Below are 20889 nucleotides of genomic sequence, written 5' to 3' on the forward strand. Positions count from 1 at the left end.
TTTAATCTGGAAAATAAGAATAACTGGTGTTAATGTGTAATTTATACAGATTCGATACTTATTAGACATTGAAATGATGTTTAACTCTCTTGTTTCATAGTTTGGGGACCTTTCTGATGAAAAAGTGACAGAGTTAAATCGTATATATATACATGTACAGTGCGTTAACTGGAGTACAGGCATTAGTTACCCGCACTCCAGAGCATGCCTATTGGTTGGTTCATTCTGTCCGGGGTTTACATATTGTGACGACAGAAAAAGGGATAGCGATGGAAATAATGTCATATTCTGATCAATGCTTGTTCATTGGTTACTTTTTTGTGGGGTTTGATATTGTGGTATCACTCTGGGAACGTGTTTTTATGTTTGACTATGATACAAAAGAGAAAGAACATCAAAACACTTAGCAATTTGATTAATAATCGGGGGTCACGCCCCCTCGTACAAATCAGATAGCCTCGTGTTTCAATGCTCTTTCTATTACAAGAACATCAAAACACTCGGCAATCTGATTTATACTCGGGTGCTACGCCCCCTCGTACAAAGCAGATAGCCTTGTGTATCTATGCTTTTTCTATTACTTAACAGAGATGTACACACTTTAGTAGGAAATAGATAACCAATCCTTTTAACATTTTTATTTTCTTAAAAGCAAACAAATAAACGGTTTATATAAATCAAAAAGAAAATTAAAGAAAAAAGGCTTGTCTTTTTTAATTTTTATAGGTCAGTCTAGTCATACTTAAAGTTTTGTTCAAGTTTGAATCATTTCAATAAATTAATGAGAAGTTAAGAAATACAGAGCTGTCACAGGAGACAGCGAAGCTCGACTAATAAAATACTGGACGCAGTAAGGAAGACAAAACCATGAAAGAAAAATCAATTATGCATAATTATGTATTAAGTTATAGTAAAAAAAGTAACATTGTTAACATAAATTCCAAGTTCAAGGGGAATAATTCTAGAAATAGTCACGCTAGAGTTATGAATCTTGTCACACAACATGTGTGTAATGATAAGAAATATATATTAGAAGTTTGAAGTTAAGATACCTTAATAAGTAAAAAAGTTATAATATGTCTTAAAGAAAATCCTAAGTTCAAAGAGAGATAAATCTGTAATTATTGCTTCAAGAGTTATGAACATTGTCACATATAATGTAATTGATGATAAGGAATAAGTATTTGAAGTTTGAGGTAGATACCTTTAAAACTAAAAAAGTTATAGTAAAAAATAACATTTGTAGTAAAAAATCTAAGTTCATGGGGAGATGATTCTTGCAATATTGGTGCTAGAGTTATGAACCTTGTCACATAACATGTGGTTAATGATAAGGTACATATATTTGAAGTATGAAGTTGATCCCTTAAGAAATAAAGAAGTAACATTAAAAAATAATATTTTTTAAGGAAAATTCTAAGTTCAAGGTCAATGTCATTTAACGGACAGGGTCATATCTAAATTATTTATCCTGTCCTATTGGTCACAAGTGTTGTTTTGTCCATGTATGAATCAAAGCCGTACATAAATTACAAAATTACAACAAGTTAACCAAAGTTCAATAATTTGAAGGTCATTTCATACTCAAAGACAAGGTCTGTTCAGCGTTTTTAAACGGTCTTATCCAAAAGGTTGTTTTATCCAAGTTTGCAGATAATCCATTGATAAATTCCCAAATTACAAGGGTTACTTAATTTGCAAACGCTTTTATAGTAAAACTGTCTTAAAGATCTTTCCTGAATGTACAATTTCCTGAACTTAGAGTTTTACCTTGTTGTTTCCTACAGATATCTTATATAATTAATGGCACTGGGGTCACCTGAAGCCTGAGTGTCACATTACTTTATATTCTTGTATAGGAAAATACATTTAAGAATTCTTTTGGAAACTACAATGCAAAGGGCTTAGATATTTGGTATGTAATATTTCCTAGATGGGGTCTGCAAAAGTTTTATTATTAACGCTCCCGAGGAGGTAAAAAACCATAGCTTTGCCAAGGGGTCACTGAATTTAAATAGACTTGTTTAGAAATAATGTGTTAGATTAAACAACAATGTTCTGTGGTAAGATATTTTGCAGGTTGATTCGCCTTTTAGTTCTCTGCACTTATCAACGATCTCCGGTCTTCAAAGACCTCAAAGACCGTCGATTGCAGGAGACCGACGATGAGTAGGTTATTAAACAAATCGACGTTCTGTTGGTAAACAAAATTGACATGAATTGAAAAGACTAAATGATAATTGTTTATATGGGTCAATATTTTTAATGATGAAAGTGACTTTAGTGAAAACACAAAATTAAATTGATAATTAAAAAAGTATTAAGATGCTAATAAATATTTTAATAACTCCGATTGTACGTCTAATCAGTTGCAATTTCAGAGATTTATAAGACAGAAAGATAAGAAAGATTAGAGATAAATATAGCACTGTAAAGACAAAATGACAAAAAGTTCCGGATGATACGTTATCCGTGTCAAAGATGTGAATGATGAAATGGACGTTAACGGAAAAATAACAAATAGATTAACAAATAAGAGGGCCCTAGATTAACAAATAAGAGAGCCCTAGATCCCTCCCCTGACACATCAACCGCATCCAAGCAATGTCTTAGACAAGCATCCTGGCCAAGTTTGATGACAATGGAGTCAACAATGTGTTAAAAAGGTTTTTCCATATTTGGGCAGTGTGACCTAGTTTTGACCGGAGACGACCCATATTCAAACTTGACGTAGTAGTCACCAAAACAACCTTCCTGGCCGATGTCCAAGAAATTTGGATCAAAACTGCAGCCACTAGAGTGTTAACAAGCTTTTTCTATTTTTAGCTCCTGTGACTTAGTTTTTGACCAGAGATGACCTATCTTCAAACTTGACCTAGAAATCATCAAAATCTTCGTGGCAAATATCCAGAATATTTGGATAAAAACTGCAACCACTAGAGGTTTAACAATATTTTTCTATGTTTAACTACTTTGACCTAGTTTTTGACAGGAAATGACCCATCTTCAAACTTGACCTAGAAAGCAACAAAACAACTTTTTTCACAAATTTCCAGAATATTTTGATGAAAACTGCATTCACTAGAGTGTTAACAAGATTTTTCTATTCTTAGCTCCTGTGACCTAGTTTTTGACCGGAGATGACCCATCTCCGAACGTGAACTAAAAAATATCAGAACAACCTTCCTGTCTGATTTCCAGAATATTTGGATCAAAACTGTGGCCACTAGAGTGTTAACAAGCTTTTTCTATTATTAGCTCCTGTGACCTAGTTTTTGACCCGAGATAACCCATCTTCAAACTCAATCTGTATTTTATTGAGACAAACAGTCTTACAAAGTTTGATGATTATCCAATCAAAACTGTGACTGCTAGACTGTTAACAACCCAATTGTTGACGACGAACGACGCACGTAGACGGACGCCGGACATAGCCCCATCACTATACCTCACCTTGACCACTTCGTCGTGAGGTGAGCTAAAAACAAATGAATCGAAATATCAATATGCTTAGCTATTAGAAATGCTTAGTTATTTAGGTTTTAATTTTATGCAATTACAATGTGTATGTGTTGTAAAATCATATATACACTTAATCCATAAAATATTTTAGTGACAAAATTGTTGCCATAACATATTGCTTAAATATTCTTTGTAATTCATTGCGAGATCTCCGATTTATGTAAAAACCTTTTAATCAACGACTCCCTCCTCTCTCCCCCCCCCCCCCCCAAAAAAAAAAAAAAATTAAATAAATAAAAAAATTCCAATTAGTCTAGCTGAAGTCATCTCGTCATACATGTTATATACTGTGAATGTTCCCATCAGATGATGGAACAGAATTAATGCATTTATTCTATTTTGCTTGATGACATTGGAACTTGCATTATGCTTGATTCCATCTTGCTTTATGACATTGGAACTTTAAATTAATTAATTATGCTTGATTCCATCTTGCTTTATGATATTTAAACTTGCATTATGCTTGATTCCATCTTGCTTGATGACATTGGAACTTGCATTATGCTTGATTCAATCTTGCTTTATGATATCTTAACTTTATTTTTCATCATTCCATTTAAACTTTTGTAGTGACTAATTCTATCATTGAGTGACAACTATTAAACTGGCACAAGCCATATAACACCTTTCTTCATGCTCTTTACAAACTATATACGGTTCAGTTCTTTTTTTTTTGTATTAATTTCATGTAGAAGTGATTTAAAATCGACTATTCTACTTCCCTACTTCCGTTTGTACACCTTAAATTACACGGTGGATTTTGTTAAAGTGTGACTTATATGATTTACCGCTGGCATGGCGTGATTACTGTTAGCTTTCGCTTATTTCAATTATTCAGTGTTTATGCTGAATAAAGCTCGGTGTCTGATGCTTTGTGGATTATGTTTGGTCATCTTAAAATATATCTAAACAATTTAAACAATGTCTAACGAGTGTGAACTGTTAAGGGGCGAGAACTCTGTTATCGTGATCAACGGAATTTTTCCACATTTCGCCTATCATCGGTATTTTCCGTACACAAACAGTGACAATTTTGCGTATATATAAATACGTACCAAGCACTAAATATATAAATTGCCCAGGAAAGAATATAAATATAAGTAGAAAAAGGTTATGCAATATAATTTTATATATGTATGCAGTCTGATAGAAAATATATTCGTGAACAGTTATAATAATATTGAATGGGGCAGTTATACAGTGGTGGATTCAGGCCCTGGCTTAAGGGCTGCATCCAGCCCCCAGCTCAGCCAAAAGATACGTTCATGAGCTGGGATGGAGTATATACGTGTCAGTTTCATGCAAAATTGGTCATAGTACTCCCTTATCAAAACATAAAATGCTGTCATCCAGTTGTTACGCACCTGCCTAGGTGCTGCAAATTTAAGGTCTTTATCTAATTACTTGAACATTAAAAAGACAATTTTTATTGGCCTATTAAATTTCCAAATATCTCAGAGTCACTTATAGTGGCGAATAGGTGTGTTACGCAGTACAATATTTAATAAGGAAAGTTGTTTATTATTGTGGCATGTGCATATTTAGCCAATTACAAATAATGAGCATATATGTGTATGACTATAGTACACGGCCCAATGGGTCTATAAGTCACCAACCAATTTACTGTGTCACAGACACCCCTCACACACCACCACATTCATATCCATTTGTGCTTAAAGATATACTATGCACATCTTTCACTAATATATTTTTATTACAGAAATTTATTGAAATATATAAGATTCTTACTGAATATGTCTTATAAAAACACATACACACAATGTATGGGAATCTGCATTCCTTATTACGGGTCAAGTAAAGTTGTGCCTTTCTTTAAAAAATGCCTTATTATTTTAATAACACTATATTCATAGTGCCCACTTATAGTGTATATAGGATTTAAAACAAAATATTTATGTGAAGCCAAATGATATTTATTTTATGTTACAAACAGACTGTGAAGCAACAATCAATATTTTCAAATATCAACTTTGAATCAATCTTTAAATTCAATTTCACTATTGTACATACGACTTCGGCACACACTTGTTCTATATTGATATGTTTATTGAAACAGACTTTAGTTACTGATAAGCATAGAAAATGACCTGATATTTCGAGGTCATACGATTGTTATACCGAAAATCTTGGGAAATGAACTTGTACAGAAAGTTCATACAGGTCACATGGGAATTACGAAAACACTTGAACGTGCTAAAGATTCAATATTCTGGCCAGGCATGTCCAAGCAAATTAAAGAATATGTTAGCAAATGTAGCATATGTCTTACATACCGCGACGCAAACACAAAAGAACCGCTTATGACTACAGAATTCCCCGACAGACCTTACCAAAAAATAGCAGCAGACCTGTTCCATTTTCAAGGTAAAGAGTATCTATTGACTATAGATTAGTATTTCAAGATTTTTTGAAATAGACCATTTACAAAAACACAACATCAAAAAAACAGTCATTCTGAAACTTCAGAAAACACATGTCGAGACTGTCAATACCTGAAGTCTTTGTCTCAGACAATGGTACTCAATTTTCAAGCTCCGAATTCAAATAATTCGCTTAAGAGTGGGTTTCGAGCACAGAACTTCATCCCCCGGATACCCCAGTCGAACGGTCTTGCGGAAAAAGGCGTAGGTATCGCCAAAAAAACTAATTGCAAAAGGCTAAAGATACGAACACAAACATTTACATTGCATTACTAGAATATCGTAATACACCTCTTGAATGCGGATATTTTCCGAGTCAACTGTTAATCGGCCGGAGAACTAAATCCGTTGTGCCAGTTACAAATAAAGCACTGGTACCCATTTTAGTAAATAACTCAAAAGTGCGCAGTCTAATGAAAAAATCGCAAGACAAACAAAAGGTCAATTACGACAAAATGCAAAATATTTGCCACCTTTGTCCTTGAATCAATCAGTACGCATAAAATAGGAAAAAACTTGGAAACGCGGGGAAAATAGTAAAAGTACATAGTGACCCGTCCTATCACATACAACTTGCTGACCGCAGCATATATCGGAGAAAATCGGTCAGTATTACGCAAAAGTCCAGAAGACACAACCGATATTGAATCATTTTCATTTGCGCAAGTCTTATATCATGATAAAAAAATCTAGTAACCCTCAATTACCTCTCGAGGAAATAACTCATCTCAGGAACAAAGTGACCCGCCGATGAACTCGCGTGCTAAGAACAAGGGCGTGGCAATCCGAAGTATGATAATAATGAATGGTTAGATAATAACAATGAGTTTACAGTATTTTGTAATCACAGTAATATATACCGTGACTATCTGAAAAAAAAAAGAACTACACTATGTCACGTAGAGAAAATTAATAAACAGCTTCAAGTTCATATTATTGAAATTAGCTATGAATATTATTTCTTAAGCATGCATTATTATTAATAAAATTAATGATTTAAAAATAAAAGAAGGGAGATGTTCTATATTGATATATTATATATTTTAAACAGACTTTAGTTACTGATAAGCTCCGCCTCCATAGCATGCTACATGTAAACATCACCTGCTGTATTTTAAATCTTGGAATATTTAAGACGTACTCTTGTTGTCGCTTCTAGTTTCAAATTATACAATAGTATATTTTAACTGGACATCTCATTTGAGATATAATATTCTTGATAATATACTTGTCACTAAAACAAACATACAACAACACTCAAAAGGTTGTATAAACAATGTGTAAGACGTGTTTTGAGGTGTTTTGCCACTTGTAGGATGAGTTATAAGAGACATATATTACATGCTGAACCTTCAAAAACACGCACTTTTCCCCTGTCGCATCGTTTTCTAATGTTTTTCTTAAAATCTTTCACTTACATGTCAGCCCCCAACTAACTTTTGTATACGCCCTTATATAAAGGGGACATAACTTTGTTTACTCCACGTGCAAAAAATAGCGGGACCATCCGGAAAATAACGGGATGTACCGACAAAGCGACACCTGCTGTCATAATATGAAAACAAAATATTGCAAAACTCGCAGTCGCAATTATGCTTACTGTCAACTGCTTAGTGCGTACTGTAACATGCGACTATAATATCGCTATCGTTGTCATCTTCGTTGTCGATGCGTAGTGATCATGTATTGCATTATAGTTGTAATCAGTGAATATATTGAAGCATATGAATGCTAAGACACATCGAATTCGCAAAGTATTGATCAAAATCAATTATTAATTGTCAAATAGTGTCGACAATGTAAGTGGCAGATTTATAACAAATTAAAGGTACCTTGCCATTTTACATATATAAGCAAAGAAGGTTCTTTTAAACACCGAACATAATACGCTGTCCTAAATAAAAGATGAAAATAAACATATAGCATATCAAAATATGTTAGTTTGATAGTTCAGAAAGGAACACATCAAGTTGCAATTACATAATAGTGCATAAAGTAATCATAATGCAAGATTGTATTTGGCAAAACGTAGGTTCCCATTGTCATAAAGAAGTATGGAAGCAAGCATAATGTAAGTCCCAATATCATCAAGCAAGATGGAATAAATGTGCTAATTCTGTTCCATACAAAATGTTTAAAAGAGACTCCTAAAGATTTGGAAGCCGGAACTAACTTCGCCCGTGTAGTTGTGGTAAATCTATATAATATATCAAGATTTGTTTTATCATTGGTGGATTATAAACAGCAAAAGTTATTATACATTCTTTAATTTATCTAACAAAAGACAGCAACATGTAGACACAGACGCTTGTGGTTTGGAGCTCAAAACGCCTTTAAAATCCAAATAAAATGCATATTTGTCAATCCCAGGACATGTACTGATCATATATATCAAAAAATCTTAATATATGCCGTTTTGAAAAAAAATCATATTTCAACAACTATAATAATACACAAGATAAAAATGTTCGCCGGAAAAAATCCGCACCCCTACCGTCATAATCACCATGTATTTTAATCCATTTCCAATATTTTTCACATAATCCTTTGGTCTATTCGACACAGAAATATAATTCTTCACGATGATGGTCAATTTTAAACTTCAACGGTAATATAAACAACGCCACAGCCGAAATAAACATCAATATTATCGCCGTTTTTTTTCCAACGACAAATCTTTCGATAAATTCAATGGACCAGACGGCTATGAACGAAGCTATCCGATTATGTGGTTCCCAAACTTAAAAGCGCTGCGCATTTTTGCACACGGCAAAAAGCTGGGGTCACATAATCGGATAGCTTCGTTCATAGCCGTCTGGTCCATTGAATTTATCGAAAGATTTTGTCGTTGGAAAAAAACAGCGATAATATTGATGTTTATTTCGGCTGTTGCGTTGTTTATATTACCGTTGAAGTTTAAAATTGACCATCATCGTGAAGAATTATATCTTCTGTGTCGATAGACCAAAGGATTATGTGAAAATATTGGAAATGGATTAAAATACATGGTGATTATGACGGTAGGGGTGCGGATTTTTTCCGGCGAACATTTTTATCTTGTGTATTATTATAGTTGTTGAAATATGATTTTTTTTCAAAACGGCATATATTAAGATTTTTTGATATATATGATCAGTACATGTCCTGGGATTGACAAATATGCATTTTATTTGGATTTTAAAGGCGTTTTGAGCTCCAAACCACAAGCGTCTGTGCATGTAGAAACGAAAGTAAACCTTTTAAACAAACTAACCTTTCATTTATCCATTAATTCCTTGTTCAATTACATCTACGCATATTCAAAAAGATTTTGTCTTTTTGCTGACATTAAGTCACGTGATTGACAACTTGTAATACCCGTATTATCTATCTGACTGAATATTTGGCACAAACAGATAAAGCCAAACAGATTTAGATGTGTATTCAAGTTTTAAAATACTTTAATTGTTTAAGTTTTTTACGCATGATTTAAATGACATTGAAATATAATAGAAGTCACCGTCGATATGTATGGAGCGCCATTCAAATATTTGAAAAGGTATATAAATTCAGATATTTAAGGTTTCCTAATACATGTATATTTAAAGTGCGCAAAATTTGGAATAGATTAGTCACACAGGTCCATTATTTGTATTTTTCAAACCTTTCAATATTTGTTGTCATTATACATGTCGTTTCCAAAAAGGGGGCAAATTGCCTTAATTTTAACCATCTTTTTACTTCTTTTGCTTTTAAGCACTTATTAGTGTTAAATACGAATACGAAAATTTTATTCAGCATTAAACATATTCAGACAATGTTTATAGCCTATACAAAATCTATTGTACGGTGTTATAAGGATTTAATATTTTGCAACTTTGTTTACATTTTGCTAATTCTATGACAATAATTATTATTTCATGCTCGAATTCACCGCTACTTTATTTAAATGATACACATCTAACGTGATTAAACACAATTATTTAAATATTGTAAAACTCATGTTTGCCGTTTCTACAGAAGAAAAAAATATTCGTTTCTTAAAATTTCGAGGGCTCTTTTATTCAATTATTGATATTCAAAAAATATTTAAATAGCGCAATACATGAATTTAAGACCTCTACAATTCATCTGAAGATATCAAAATTTGATGCGTTTTATTAAGAATTAATGGACGACATAGTAGGGAAGGTCTTAATCGGCGCAAAAAAAATGAATAATGGCCAACAGCCCTAGGACATTATTCATTTAAGAGCCGATTATCACCGTCTGATCCATCTTTGAATACACTTGACAGATCTAATAGTTGCATTTTCAAAAAACAAACAAAAAAACATACTTTGATATTTCTTTCGTTGAAATTCAAGTTTCTGTAAATTTATACTGCACTGTACAGTAACTTCTATAGACTTGCTCCCCTTATGTGTATACAAAGTAGGGCCTACACTAGATTCAAGGGGGAAATTTTATTTTCATTTTCTCGGAATAAATTGGTCGTATTTTGTCGTTCAAATTTCAATAAATCTGTATTTCTACAAACTACGCTTAAGTTCTCATCATAAAATCCAGCGACTCGTCCTTAAAATCTACTTTCTATTTTACAACTAGCTGTTCAACGTCACGTAATACATGTATGTGACGTTATTGTTTCATTTTCTGCAATTACTTGTATTCAGCGGGTCGATTATGATTATGAGTTTTTGGCCCAGGCCCTTAAACTCATAATCCGTCAAGTGACACTCATGGTAGGCAATTTTGTTACTATATATTGTAATTACCAGAAGTAAGAAAAGTTTTATTTTTCAGCTCATAAGACACTATTTTGCCCAGGGCTTGATTTTATATTTCCCTTAATACATGCCAGATATGAAACATTAACAAGTAAATGTATTAAGAAAAAAGTTAGAATTTTATGTACTTTATGTAAAAGAATCTTTCCTGCAGATGACTGTTTTATCAGCCGTGGGCTGCAAGCCATTTGTTTTGAATAACTTGTTCCGGTAAGGTGGTTTCCTGTTTCCAATTGTTAGTGCATGATTGAACAGGAAGCCAGCTGCAATCGTGCCAATCGCAACTTTTCGGCCTTTTCCGTCACTCTTCGGATTAATGATAATAGCCGATGTAGTTCCGATTGCAATCGTGACAATTCGGGCGATTCCGTCATACTGCGGAACCAGACGAAGTAATATTACGGAAATATAAGCTATTTTAGTTATTTCGGTAATCCCAGTTTGTTTATATAAATGGGATTTCTATTTTTACTTGATTTATCGGTTTAAACCGTAATAAATTATAAACGAAATTGTTCCGTTTCAATTGTTTTTCAAGACGCAAAAGTTTGTTTCTTTCATAATTGTTTTTTTTTGTCTGTATTAGTTTTATATAATAGAGAATGGTGTCTGTAGTAGTATTCCGTCTTCAAAGGGTGGTACTGCTTACCAAATCACGCATGATCGAGTTATATTTAGATCTACTGAACGCAATAGAGTTACTCCGGAACTACGTCATTATGGGTTTTTCCCAATATCAAATCACGTGACCCGGTACAAACAAACCGCAGCCATATTGCTAAACTTTTGACGGCGCGGTTGATTCAAGTGTTAATAAACTGTAGCTCTATGGATAAATTTAAGTCAAACTCCGTAACAGACCTCCAAAAGTACTTAAGACAGCGAGGCGTTACATATGCTAACACTAGAAAAGCCGAATTGGTCGACCTGTGCAGATATGCAGCAGAGCTGAACATTGAGGTTGACCCGGACGGGCTGGTGGAGGACAGAAGTGAGGTGCTGGATGCCAAACTATGTGTGCATGGAAATACATTAGTTAATCCACAACTAATAGCAGGCACTTATGACCTTTCCAAAATTCCTCGTGTGTCTATATTTGATATCTACAACTATCTACTGGGGTACGACGAATTCACTCACAGTACGCTACGAGATTACCACAAGCTTGAGGGGTACACGATGTTCAGGGACGGATATGTCATTGATCTGACCTCAGCATCGTATGATTCTCCAGGTAATATTTATCATCTTTAAACTATTTAAAGTTCCATTGAGTAGTATTGAGTCCTGGAATGATTATATTTTATGTAAAGTGCACATACATGTGTCAATATTTGAAATGATTTTATGTACTTTTGCATGCTACTGGATTCTTTTAAAAATAGCCTGTGATTGCTATGCTCATTAAATATTACCCCTCTTTAAATTTCAGACTATGTAGCCCTAAAAGGACAAGTCAGACCCAGAGTGAAGGACAAGGACCCTCTCACTAAACGCAAATACTACCAGTGTTGGCTTGTTATTACATCAGAAGGGTGCATTCATTCAGCATTCTGGGGTACGTTACGATACCGAAATCAACTTGATTTCGGTAAAGTTACCGAAATCAACTTTTCATTACCGAAATCAACTCGTAAAAACCAAACTAGTTAAAATATTGCTATTATTTCTTCATTATTTGATGAAAAATAATGAAATAGACTTTCAGTTAAAAAATCTATTGAAAATATTTTATTTTAATGATGTTATTAACAAAAATGTAATTATTGAGTTACTTCCCTTTGTTCTCAACAGTTTAGCATTACCGAAATCAACTTTTCATTACCGAAATCAACTCGTAAAACACAAACTAGTTAAAATATTGCTAATATTTCTTCATTATTTGATGGAAATTAGTAAAATAGACTTTCAGTTAAAAAATCTATTGGAAATATTTTATTTTAATGATGTTATTAACAAAAATGTAATTATTAAGTTACTTCCCTTTGTTCTCAACAGTTTAGCATTACCGAAATCAGCTGTGAAGTTTAAATGATTTATATAAAATACATGTATAATACATATATATTTATTATTTAAGGTATTATGTTTTTGAAATTAAAGAAAACCTACTGATGAGAGCGTTCAGTTGCAAATGAATAGATATCGCGTGTGATATCTGTTCAGTGCATCCAGGCCACACCACGGGGAGGCGCTCTCTTCATGGCCCATCTTTTTTTTCTTTTCTTTTTTTTTTCTTTTTTTTTTTCTTTTTTTTTTTTTTTTTTTTTTTTCTAAGTTCTTCTGTAATCAATTAATTAATTTTCTTTTCATTTTTGTAAAATTTAATATCTATTTTTTTATTTGTTTTGTTTTTTTTCTAATTTTTTTTATATACATCTTTTTTTTCATATGCATCTTTTACATAATAATGTACGTTTTCATCGTTTTCATAACAATAATACTTTTTACATACATTCTACCACTAGAAGATGGATTTTGTAATTCTTATGTTACTTTCCTGTTATAATTAAATAGCTAAAAGTTTCCCTGTCAGTCTTTTATAAAAATATATAATTGTGGTTTATTTTTTATTATTATTATCTTTTTTTGTTTTTTTTCTGGGAGTTGCTGCAAGTAAAGTATTCCTAGATTTTGGCTTTCTTTGGCAGGCTTGTGGTTTTGATATTGACCTTGCGCTTTCTGGCGCCGGGCTTTTTACCATTGGTGCGTGGTGCTACCACTGTAGATTTCCCATCAGAGGATTTGACCAGTTTGGAGCAGTTGACCTTAAATTGCCTAAATCTCTTAAAGAGATTTTGGCGCTGGGATGGGGTCATCGAAAGCCACTGTGATTTTGACGTTTGAAATTGAGAGTGGCTATCAGCCAGTCGGAACTCACCAGTGCCAATGAGTGCCGCTCTCAATTCCGATAATTGACCTTCTACCAGGGACTGGGCGGTTTCAACAAATGATGTCATTTGACATCATCATCAATATCATCACCACCAACCACAACATCATCATCAATATCATCATCATCACCAACTTCATCATCATCATCACCCACATCATCATCATCATCATCATCACCACCAACAACAACATCATTATCAACAATATCTACATCACAATCATCATCATTATCAACAACATCTACATCACAATCATCATCAACACAGCTTGTTACATTATCATCTTCACATATATCAACATCATCAACTTCATTTCTAAATGCATCAATGTTTATGTCATCATCACCGTCATCAAGATCAATTTCAACAGACTGGTTTACCATCATCAATTTTGAAACAAGTGGTACAAAGTGGTTAACTTTAAAGTGTGTTGCACTGTGCGGCCCAGTTGATGTCCACATGATTTCAGGCAGTTCTGTGTCCGAATAAGACTCATTTACTGATCTCCCAGTCACAACCCCCGTAAAGGCATTCGAAAACTCAGGGTTGCGAAGTGGAGGGTAAAATGAACGTATAGGGACTCCCAATACAGAACTGAGTGCAACCATGTGAGCCATCTCTGAGTACGCACCTAAAGTCAATGCGTCACATAACAACTTATTGACATCTGAACAAATAACAAATACATTTTTCAACATTTTGCAGGGTTCGACACTTACTGTTTTAACAAGGGATCCCATAGGAATCTCTGAGATTTAATTCAGGGATTCCTCCTAAATGTCAGGGATTCCTCAGATCAAAATAGTAAAATATGAAGGCGAAGAATAACAAGGGAGTGCAGCAATCCGACTTCAAATTCTTTTTTTAAAGACCACATACATGATATACTGCCTTGTTTCAGATGCAGAAAATGTAGTTTATGAGCCCTTTGTTTTTTTTTGTTTGCTTGGATTTTTACGGCATGTCAACACATAACTGGCCATATGAGCCCTTTGGAAATATTGCTGTTTAAAAGTTTTTTAAAGTGTTTCAAAGTGTTTACTTTACTAGTATATATATAATTGGACTGCTAAGATAAATTAAAACATAAATACATTTTTTACATGTACGTAAACAGAATAACATTAAGCTCACCCACTGAACAAGAGTTCGATTTGAAAATAAAACCTGTTTTCTCCCTGGGTTTGATAATTGTGAACCAGTTTCTGTAAATGAAGGTATAATGCAAGTGACTGGGCAATGGGACTTAGGGTTTGAACTTTTGAAGTTAAGTAGGAACTGGGGAAACATTTTCCCAGATAGCCTAGGGTTCACTGAAATAGAGCCAACATATGATTATCATCTGTAGATCTTTAAAAACTTACAGGTAATGATTAAGCTCCATATTCCAGTAAATTCTGGTATGGATAACTTTTGGAAAATATTTACTTTCATGTCATTTAAAAAGAAATGTTTAATTATGATCACTTATTTGCGATATATAATGAAAACTATTTTGGCTAAAGAAACATTCTTGAATAATTTTATATCATGCATTGACTTCATAATATTAAGTTGTGAAAATTCAAGAAAGAAATATAATTATCGTAACGCCGATCTGCACATATTTGAAGTACACACCGCTCGTGTAATAATTATACGATAATTATATTTCTTTCTTGAATTTTCACAACTTAATATTATGAAGTCAATGCATGATATAAAATTATTCAAGAATGTTTCTTTAGCCAAAATAGTTTTCATTATATATCGCAAATGAGTTGATAGCCATCACTACAAAGGAAATCTAGCGTACATGATTTAAGAGCGTAGATTTTACCGACGGGATTTTTCTTTTCTTTCTTGAACATTGCAGTTGTGCCAGTCTTTATTAACACTTTTCTTGGATATTTGTGATTCAATGATATTAATTCAGAAAATTTCAAAAATTTACACAGCAATTTTTTAGGGATCCCAACGGAATCCCCAGCTAGGAATCACAGAGATTCCTCCAGACTTTTTGGGATCCTCGGAATCCCGGGATCCCGTTAATGTCGAACCCTGTTTTGTGTTTCGTTTTATCCTTGTTGTAGAATGTTCTGTTCAATGCAATTTCAATAGCTACTAATAATCGTAACAACACATGATGTCCTTCGTGTGAGAAACAGGCCAATGACACGGCCCTGTAAAGACAATTACCATCTCCAACAGTTCTTAAAGGTACTAATGTTTCGCATAGTGCAGGGCAGAAAAGTTTGAGAACAGATATGGAATTGTTATCAACATGACTTTCTTCAAAAGCGAAGGCTGTATCAGCATTCAATGGCCTCTGTTGAGGTAAGTTGGCATGGTAAGTATCCAGCAACTTCTGTTCAGACTTGGCTTGTGAACTAAGTAACTTCATTGATTTTGAATCCAATGCATGCTTTAATCTGCAAAATTAAAATTACCTACTGTTCATTTTCTTGTCAGTACCATAACTTATTGTGCATTATTATTTGCGCGCGTAGAACTGAATTAGATAAATAAATAAATAAATAAATAAATAAATAAATAAATAAATAAATAAATAAATAAATAAATAAATGAATTAATGAATGAATGAATGATTGAAAGAACGAACGAATGAATGAAAAAATTAATGAATTAATAATATGCTTTGTTTATTTTCTTGTCAGTACCATAACTTATTGTACATTATTATATGCGCGCGTAGAACTGAATTATATAAATAAATAAATAAATGAATAAATGAATGAATGAATGAATGAATGAATGAATGAATGAATGAATGAATGAATGAATGAATGAACGAACGAATGAATGAAAAAATTAATGAATTAATAATATGCTTGTACATAATCATTTGCCATCGCAGAATTGTTTTAAATAAATAAATAAATACTAAACGTGCGCTCATGCTTATACACGTGCTATAGTTTCAATATCTCAATATACGGATCAATAAAGTGTCAACTTATACATTTGATTATAAAAGACCAATGACGCGTGTAAAGCATTCATAGAGAATTAATTACGGTAAGATGTTGGAGGAAACAACACATAAATGTTATTCGGGCCTATAGTCGATATTTATAAGGAACAGAACATATCTTGAAGATCTGAATAATTTTTCATTTTGCCATAACTACTGAAGAGTATTCAGACCCCATTATATATATCTTTAGAAAATTGACAAGTTATATGATATCTAAAATAGATCTTGCAGAGTTTTATCTGTTATTATACACCATAAATCACACATATGCATTGTTTCTTCGATATTTGGAAATTTCAGAGAACAGAATTTCAAGATCAATATGAACTATATATATAACTTTTAACTTTTAAAAACACATTAAAAACTATGTCAGTATTCTCTTCCGTACATAACTCCTTTCAATGTGATAATAAAGTTCGCATAAACAAAAATAACACAGTCATTAGGCTATAATGTACAACAATTCATTACAAGACATTAGCACAAGCACAAGCACGTGATTGTCGTGCACAACAAAATCACAACAAAATCGTATTTTTAAAAAGCTATGATCGGACTATGATGGAAAATATAATACTGTGTAATGTAAACAAATTATGTATGTAAAGTAACAAATTATTACAAGACATTAGCACAAGCACGTGAGTGTCGTGCATAACAATTTTCTGAAGAAAAAATATCCGGACGTTTACGATTTTCTATTATAAATTTGAATACAGATATATCATTTGACTGCTCTAAATATTTTCCATAAACTGTATAATGTATCAAGCAGTAAAATTGGAAATTTATTATAATATTTTTATATTCTAGTCATTTATTTAAATGTTTATTACGAAATAAACCGATGGTTTTCACTATAATCTTTCACATACATTGTATGTCAACTGTACCTCCTGCCTTAATTACTTCACACCTTACGTTAATACAGTAATACACAACATGTCATATCGTACATTAAATTTGTCAGTATAAAATGTTCAATTTTTCCATCATATAAATGTATATCAGTCATTCCATAAATTAATGCTGTTTACAGATATGAAATTTAAAATGATTATAAATCGATCAATATAAAAAACGCTTTGTCAATAAGTAGAATATGTATTTATTAATACATTATAAAGTATTAGGGACATCAAAAAATTGCATACATTTTTGGAACAACTAATAACTGATATTGGTAATAATATTATCAAAGCACCTTGTCTCATATTACGTAATTTTTCTACGGAAACGTATAGCGACCATCCATACATGTTAATAAAAACAGATCGTTTGACATTTTATTTAATATAATTTCATATTTTTACCAGCTTACTATATCTGATTTTATACTATATAACTAAAAAAAAAAAATAAAATTGATATATATTACATATGGCTGGTTGCTATAGGTCATATAATATTAAACTGTAATGAACTTTTTGTCTTAATGGAGACAAGCAGCTTTAATTTCATGTAAAACACATATGAAATAAAAATGACTTACCGAGCCAAAGCTGCACTGTAGTTGTAGTGTCCATTGCTGAATGCACACTTTGTGCACGCAAATTTCAAGCACTGCACAGACCATGAGTGAAAATCTACTTTTGTTAAGTCACAACAGGTACGATGTACCCAATGCTTGCACGAGCTACACCATATGGTGTCACTTACACAATCCTTAGCACAAATTGAGCACGGGTATTGTATACCCATTATTCTTTTTTTTATTTTTCTAATATTTCCGTAACCAGTTAGGTTTCACTTATAAATTCAGATAATGAAATTATTAACTAACACTTATTTCATATATAATAATCCAATATAAATCCAATATACTTTATCAATATATTTCAAATATATTTCAAATATAATCCGTATTGAAGTGCACAAACAAACAAATTTGCAAATGCTAAATTATAACACCAGAATAATAATATTCAAGATATAATACTTAAAGACAAAATACGATGGCTATATATACATGATGGCAATGTAACAAGTTAGAATAATTATGTCTAATTATGTTGTTTGGATACTTTAAAGTTTCCATGCGCCGATGTACATTAAAGGATTGCGGTTAACGAGTATGTAATGTCAACTAGCACCTCCATTGTCCATGCACGTGTATGTTTGCTCTTTACAGTAAAGGTGTTATGATTACATGATTAATGGCAACCGCTTCGTCTTTTTCTTTTAATCAAACCATAATCATTGGATTTAAATTAAACACTGTGATAATTTTTCAATCAACTTTTTTAATGTTGATCCAAATTAGGCGGATAACTTCAAACAAAGTTTTGTTTAATCTTGTATTTCGAAATCATTAAGAAACATCAAAGAGATGCTACGTACGCTGCTATGTTATCTGACTAAAGGGAAAATTTAAACATTGAAACTAAGCGATATGAATTCAAAGTTTAAAACTCACTCAACTAACTTTTCTCATAGACTTAATTCTGAAATTCATGCAAATCATTCAGGGGTTATTCTCATCTTTGAAATGAATCTGATTTGATTTCGGTAATGCAACACATTATTAACAGGGGAAGTAATCATGATATATTATAATATACATATCCGTCTATAACATCATCATTTTTTATAATAAAATATTATTTTCCTTTGCTTATGGTTCAGTTTGAATGATTTTATATTAATTAATTAAACAAGATCTATGAAAATGTTTGTTTTAACTTTTACAAGCCGATTTCGGTATGGTAACATATATTTCGGTTCGTGACAATCAGGGAAATAATCTTGATATTTATATATTTGTTTCTAATTTCATAATTATTAATTAGTTCAAACTGATTTTTTGCATGAAAGTCAAACTAAACCTATTGTAATAGATTACAATGAAAAAAATATAATAAAACGCTTAATTGTGACTTAATTTACAAGTCGATTTCGGTATTGTAACATATATTTCGGTTCGTGAGAAATCGGGGAATAATCTTGATATTTAGTTATATGATCCTAATTTCATAATTATCCATTATTTTAAACTGATTTTTTGCATGTAAGTCCAAATTAACCTATTGTAATATATTATAATGAAAAAAAAATAATAAAACGCTTAATTGTGATTTTATAAGTTGATTTCGGTAATGAAAAGTTGATTTCGGTAACTTTACCGAAATCAAGTTGATTTCGGTATCGTAACGTACCGAGCATACTGTACATGTAAAGGAGGGTGAGTATTAAGTGATATTCATTTGTGTACAGTATTGTTATATATCAATACCTACTACTAGTAGTATTGTTATTCCTAGTCTTAATGCCATGTGCAAGAATAATCATTTTCATATTAAATCATTTGTCTAGTATAATCAGTGTCTTTAATAAAAGGATCTGCATGTGCTGACTCAGTCCCACACCAATGTTTTTAGGTTTTGTAAACTCCATTGACAAATTCAAGTTCACTAATGTATGTTTACAGGATAGATGGCAGCTGTAGACATGTAGTAGCCACACTGTTTGAGGTCAATGACTTCTTGAATGATGAATCAAAGACCACCTGTACATCTAAACCCTGCACATGGAAAAGGAGAGCCTGTGAAGCAGACAAATTATCCCAGCCTATTCCTGCTGCTGACCTAGATACATCTGTATTATCTTCATCAAGGTAAAACCTATTAAATGAACAACCTCTAAATAGATGATAGTTTACTTGAATTCATTATTAGTCTTTCATTAAGACATTTCTTTAATGTATTTATATGATTTATTTTGTATGAATGTCATCACATTTATTCATTTCATTTTTTCATCTTGTAATTCATTAATATACTGGTTTTCTAAATACTAGTAAATAGTATTATTATCATTCGCAAAATAAACATTTCTATTTTCAGCTGCCAGACAACAAGACCAAACTATTGTCCTTTGGCTGAGGATGTTCCTAAACCAGATCCAGATGTGTTTTTGAAGCAGTTACAGACATTGTGTCCAAATGCATGCCTAGTAAAATCTGTTTTTAAAACAACAGCTGCCTTAATTGCTCAGCCTGCTCTAACAGTAATAACACCAATGCAAAAGTTAGCATCATTTGTTTCTTCACATACATGTATTACTGATACTTGCTCATGTGCTACCATATTTTTGTATTATCATTTACCTTACACTCCTGAGCAATGTTCAGAAAATTGAAGAAATAACCAGAGGTCAATGTAAAATAACAAACTGGGCATGTTTTAAGAAAAGGCATTCTAACCTCCTCGACTTTTCACCAGATTTGTTGTTCTACTAATATTACTAAGACCGCACAAAGTTTGATCAAGCCTGGTTAGATGAAT

The 20889-nt window shown here is 32.3% G+C and overlaps 2 protein-coding genes across 2 annotated transcripts; both read left to right on the forward strand.

Moving 5' to 3' along the window:
• Positions 1-11428: 11428 nt before the first annotated feature.
• On the forward strand, positions 11429-12870 carry LOC132716798 (uncharacterized). The gene is made up of 3 exons (XM_060700132.1): positions 11429-11966; positions 12165-12290; positions 12836-12870. The coding sequence occupies exons 1-3, from the start codon at positions 11561-11563 to the stop codon at positions 12868-12870; spliced, it is 567 nt and encodes a 188-aa protein (XP_060556115.1). The 5' UTR covers positions 11429-11560.
• A 6899-nt stretch (positions 12871-19769) lies between these two features.
• On the forward strand, positions 19770-20743 carry LOC132716800 (uncharacterized). Its single transcript, XM_060700133.1, has 2 exons — positions 19770-20219; positions 20449-20743. Exons 1-2 carry the CDS (start codon positions 20020-20022, stop codon positions 20741-20743), a joined length of 495 nt encoding a protein of 164 aa, XP_060556116.1. The 5' UTR covers positions 19770-20019.
• The last annotated feature ends 146 nt before the right edge of the window (positions 20744-20889 follow it).

Source organism: Ruditapes philippinarum, unplaced genomic scaffold (assembly GCF_026571515.1).
Source record: "Ruditapes philippinarum isolate M1 unplaced genomic scaffold, ASM2657151v2 ctg5181_1_1_1_1, whole genome shotgun sequence".
NCBI lineage: Eukaryota > Metazoa > Mollusca > Bivalvia > Venerida > Veneridae > Ruditapes > Ruditapes philippinarum.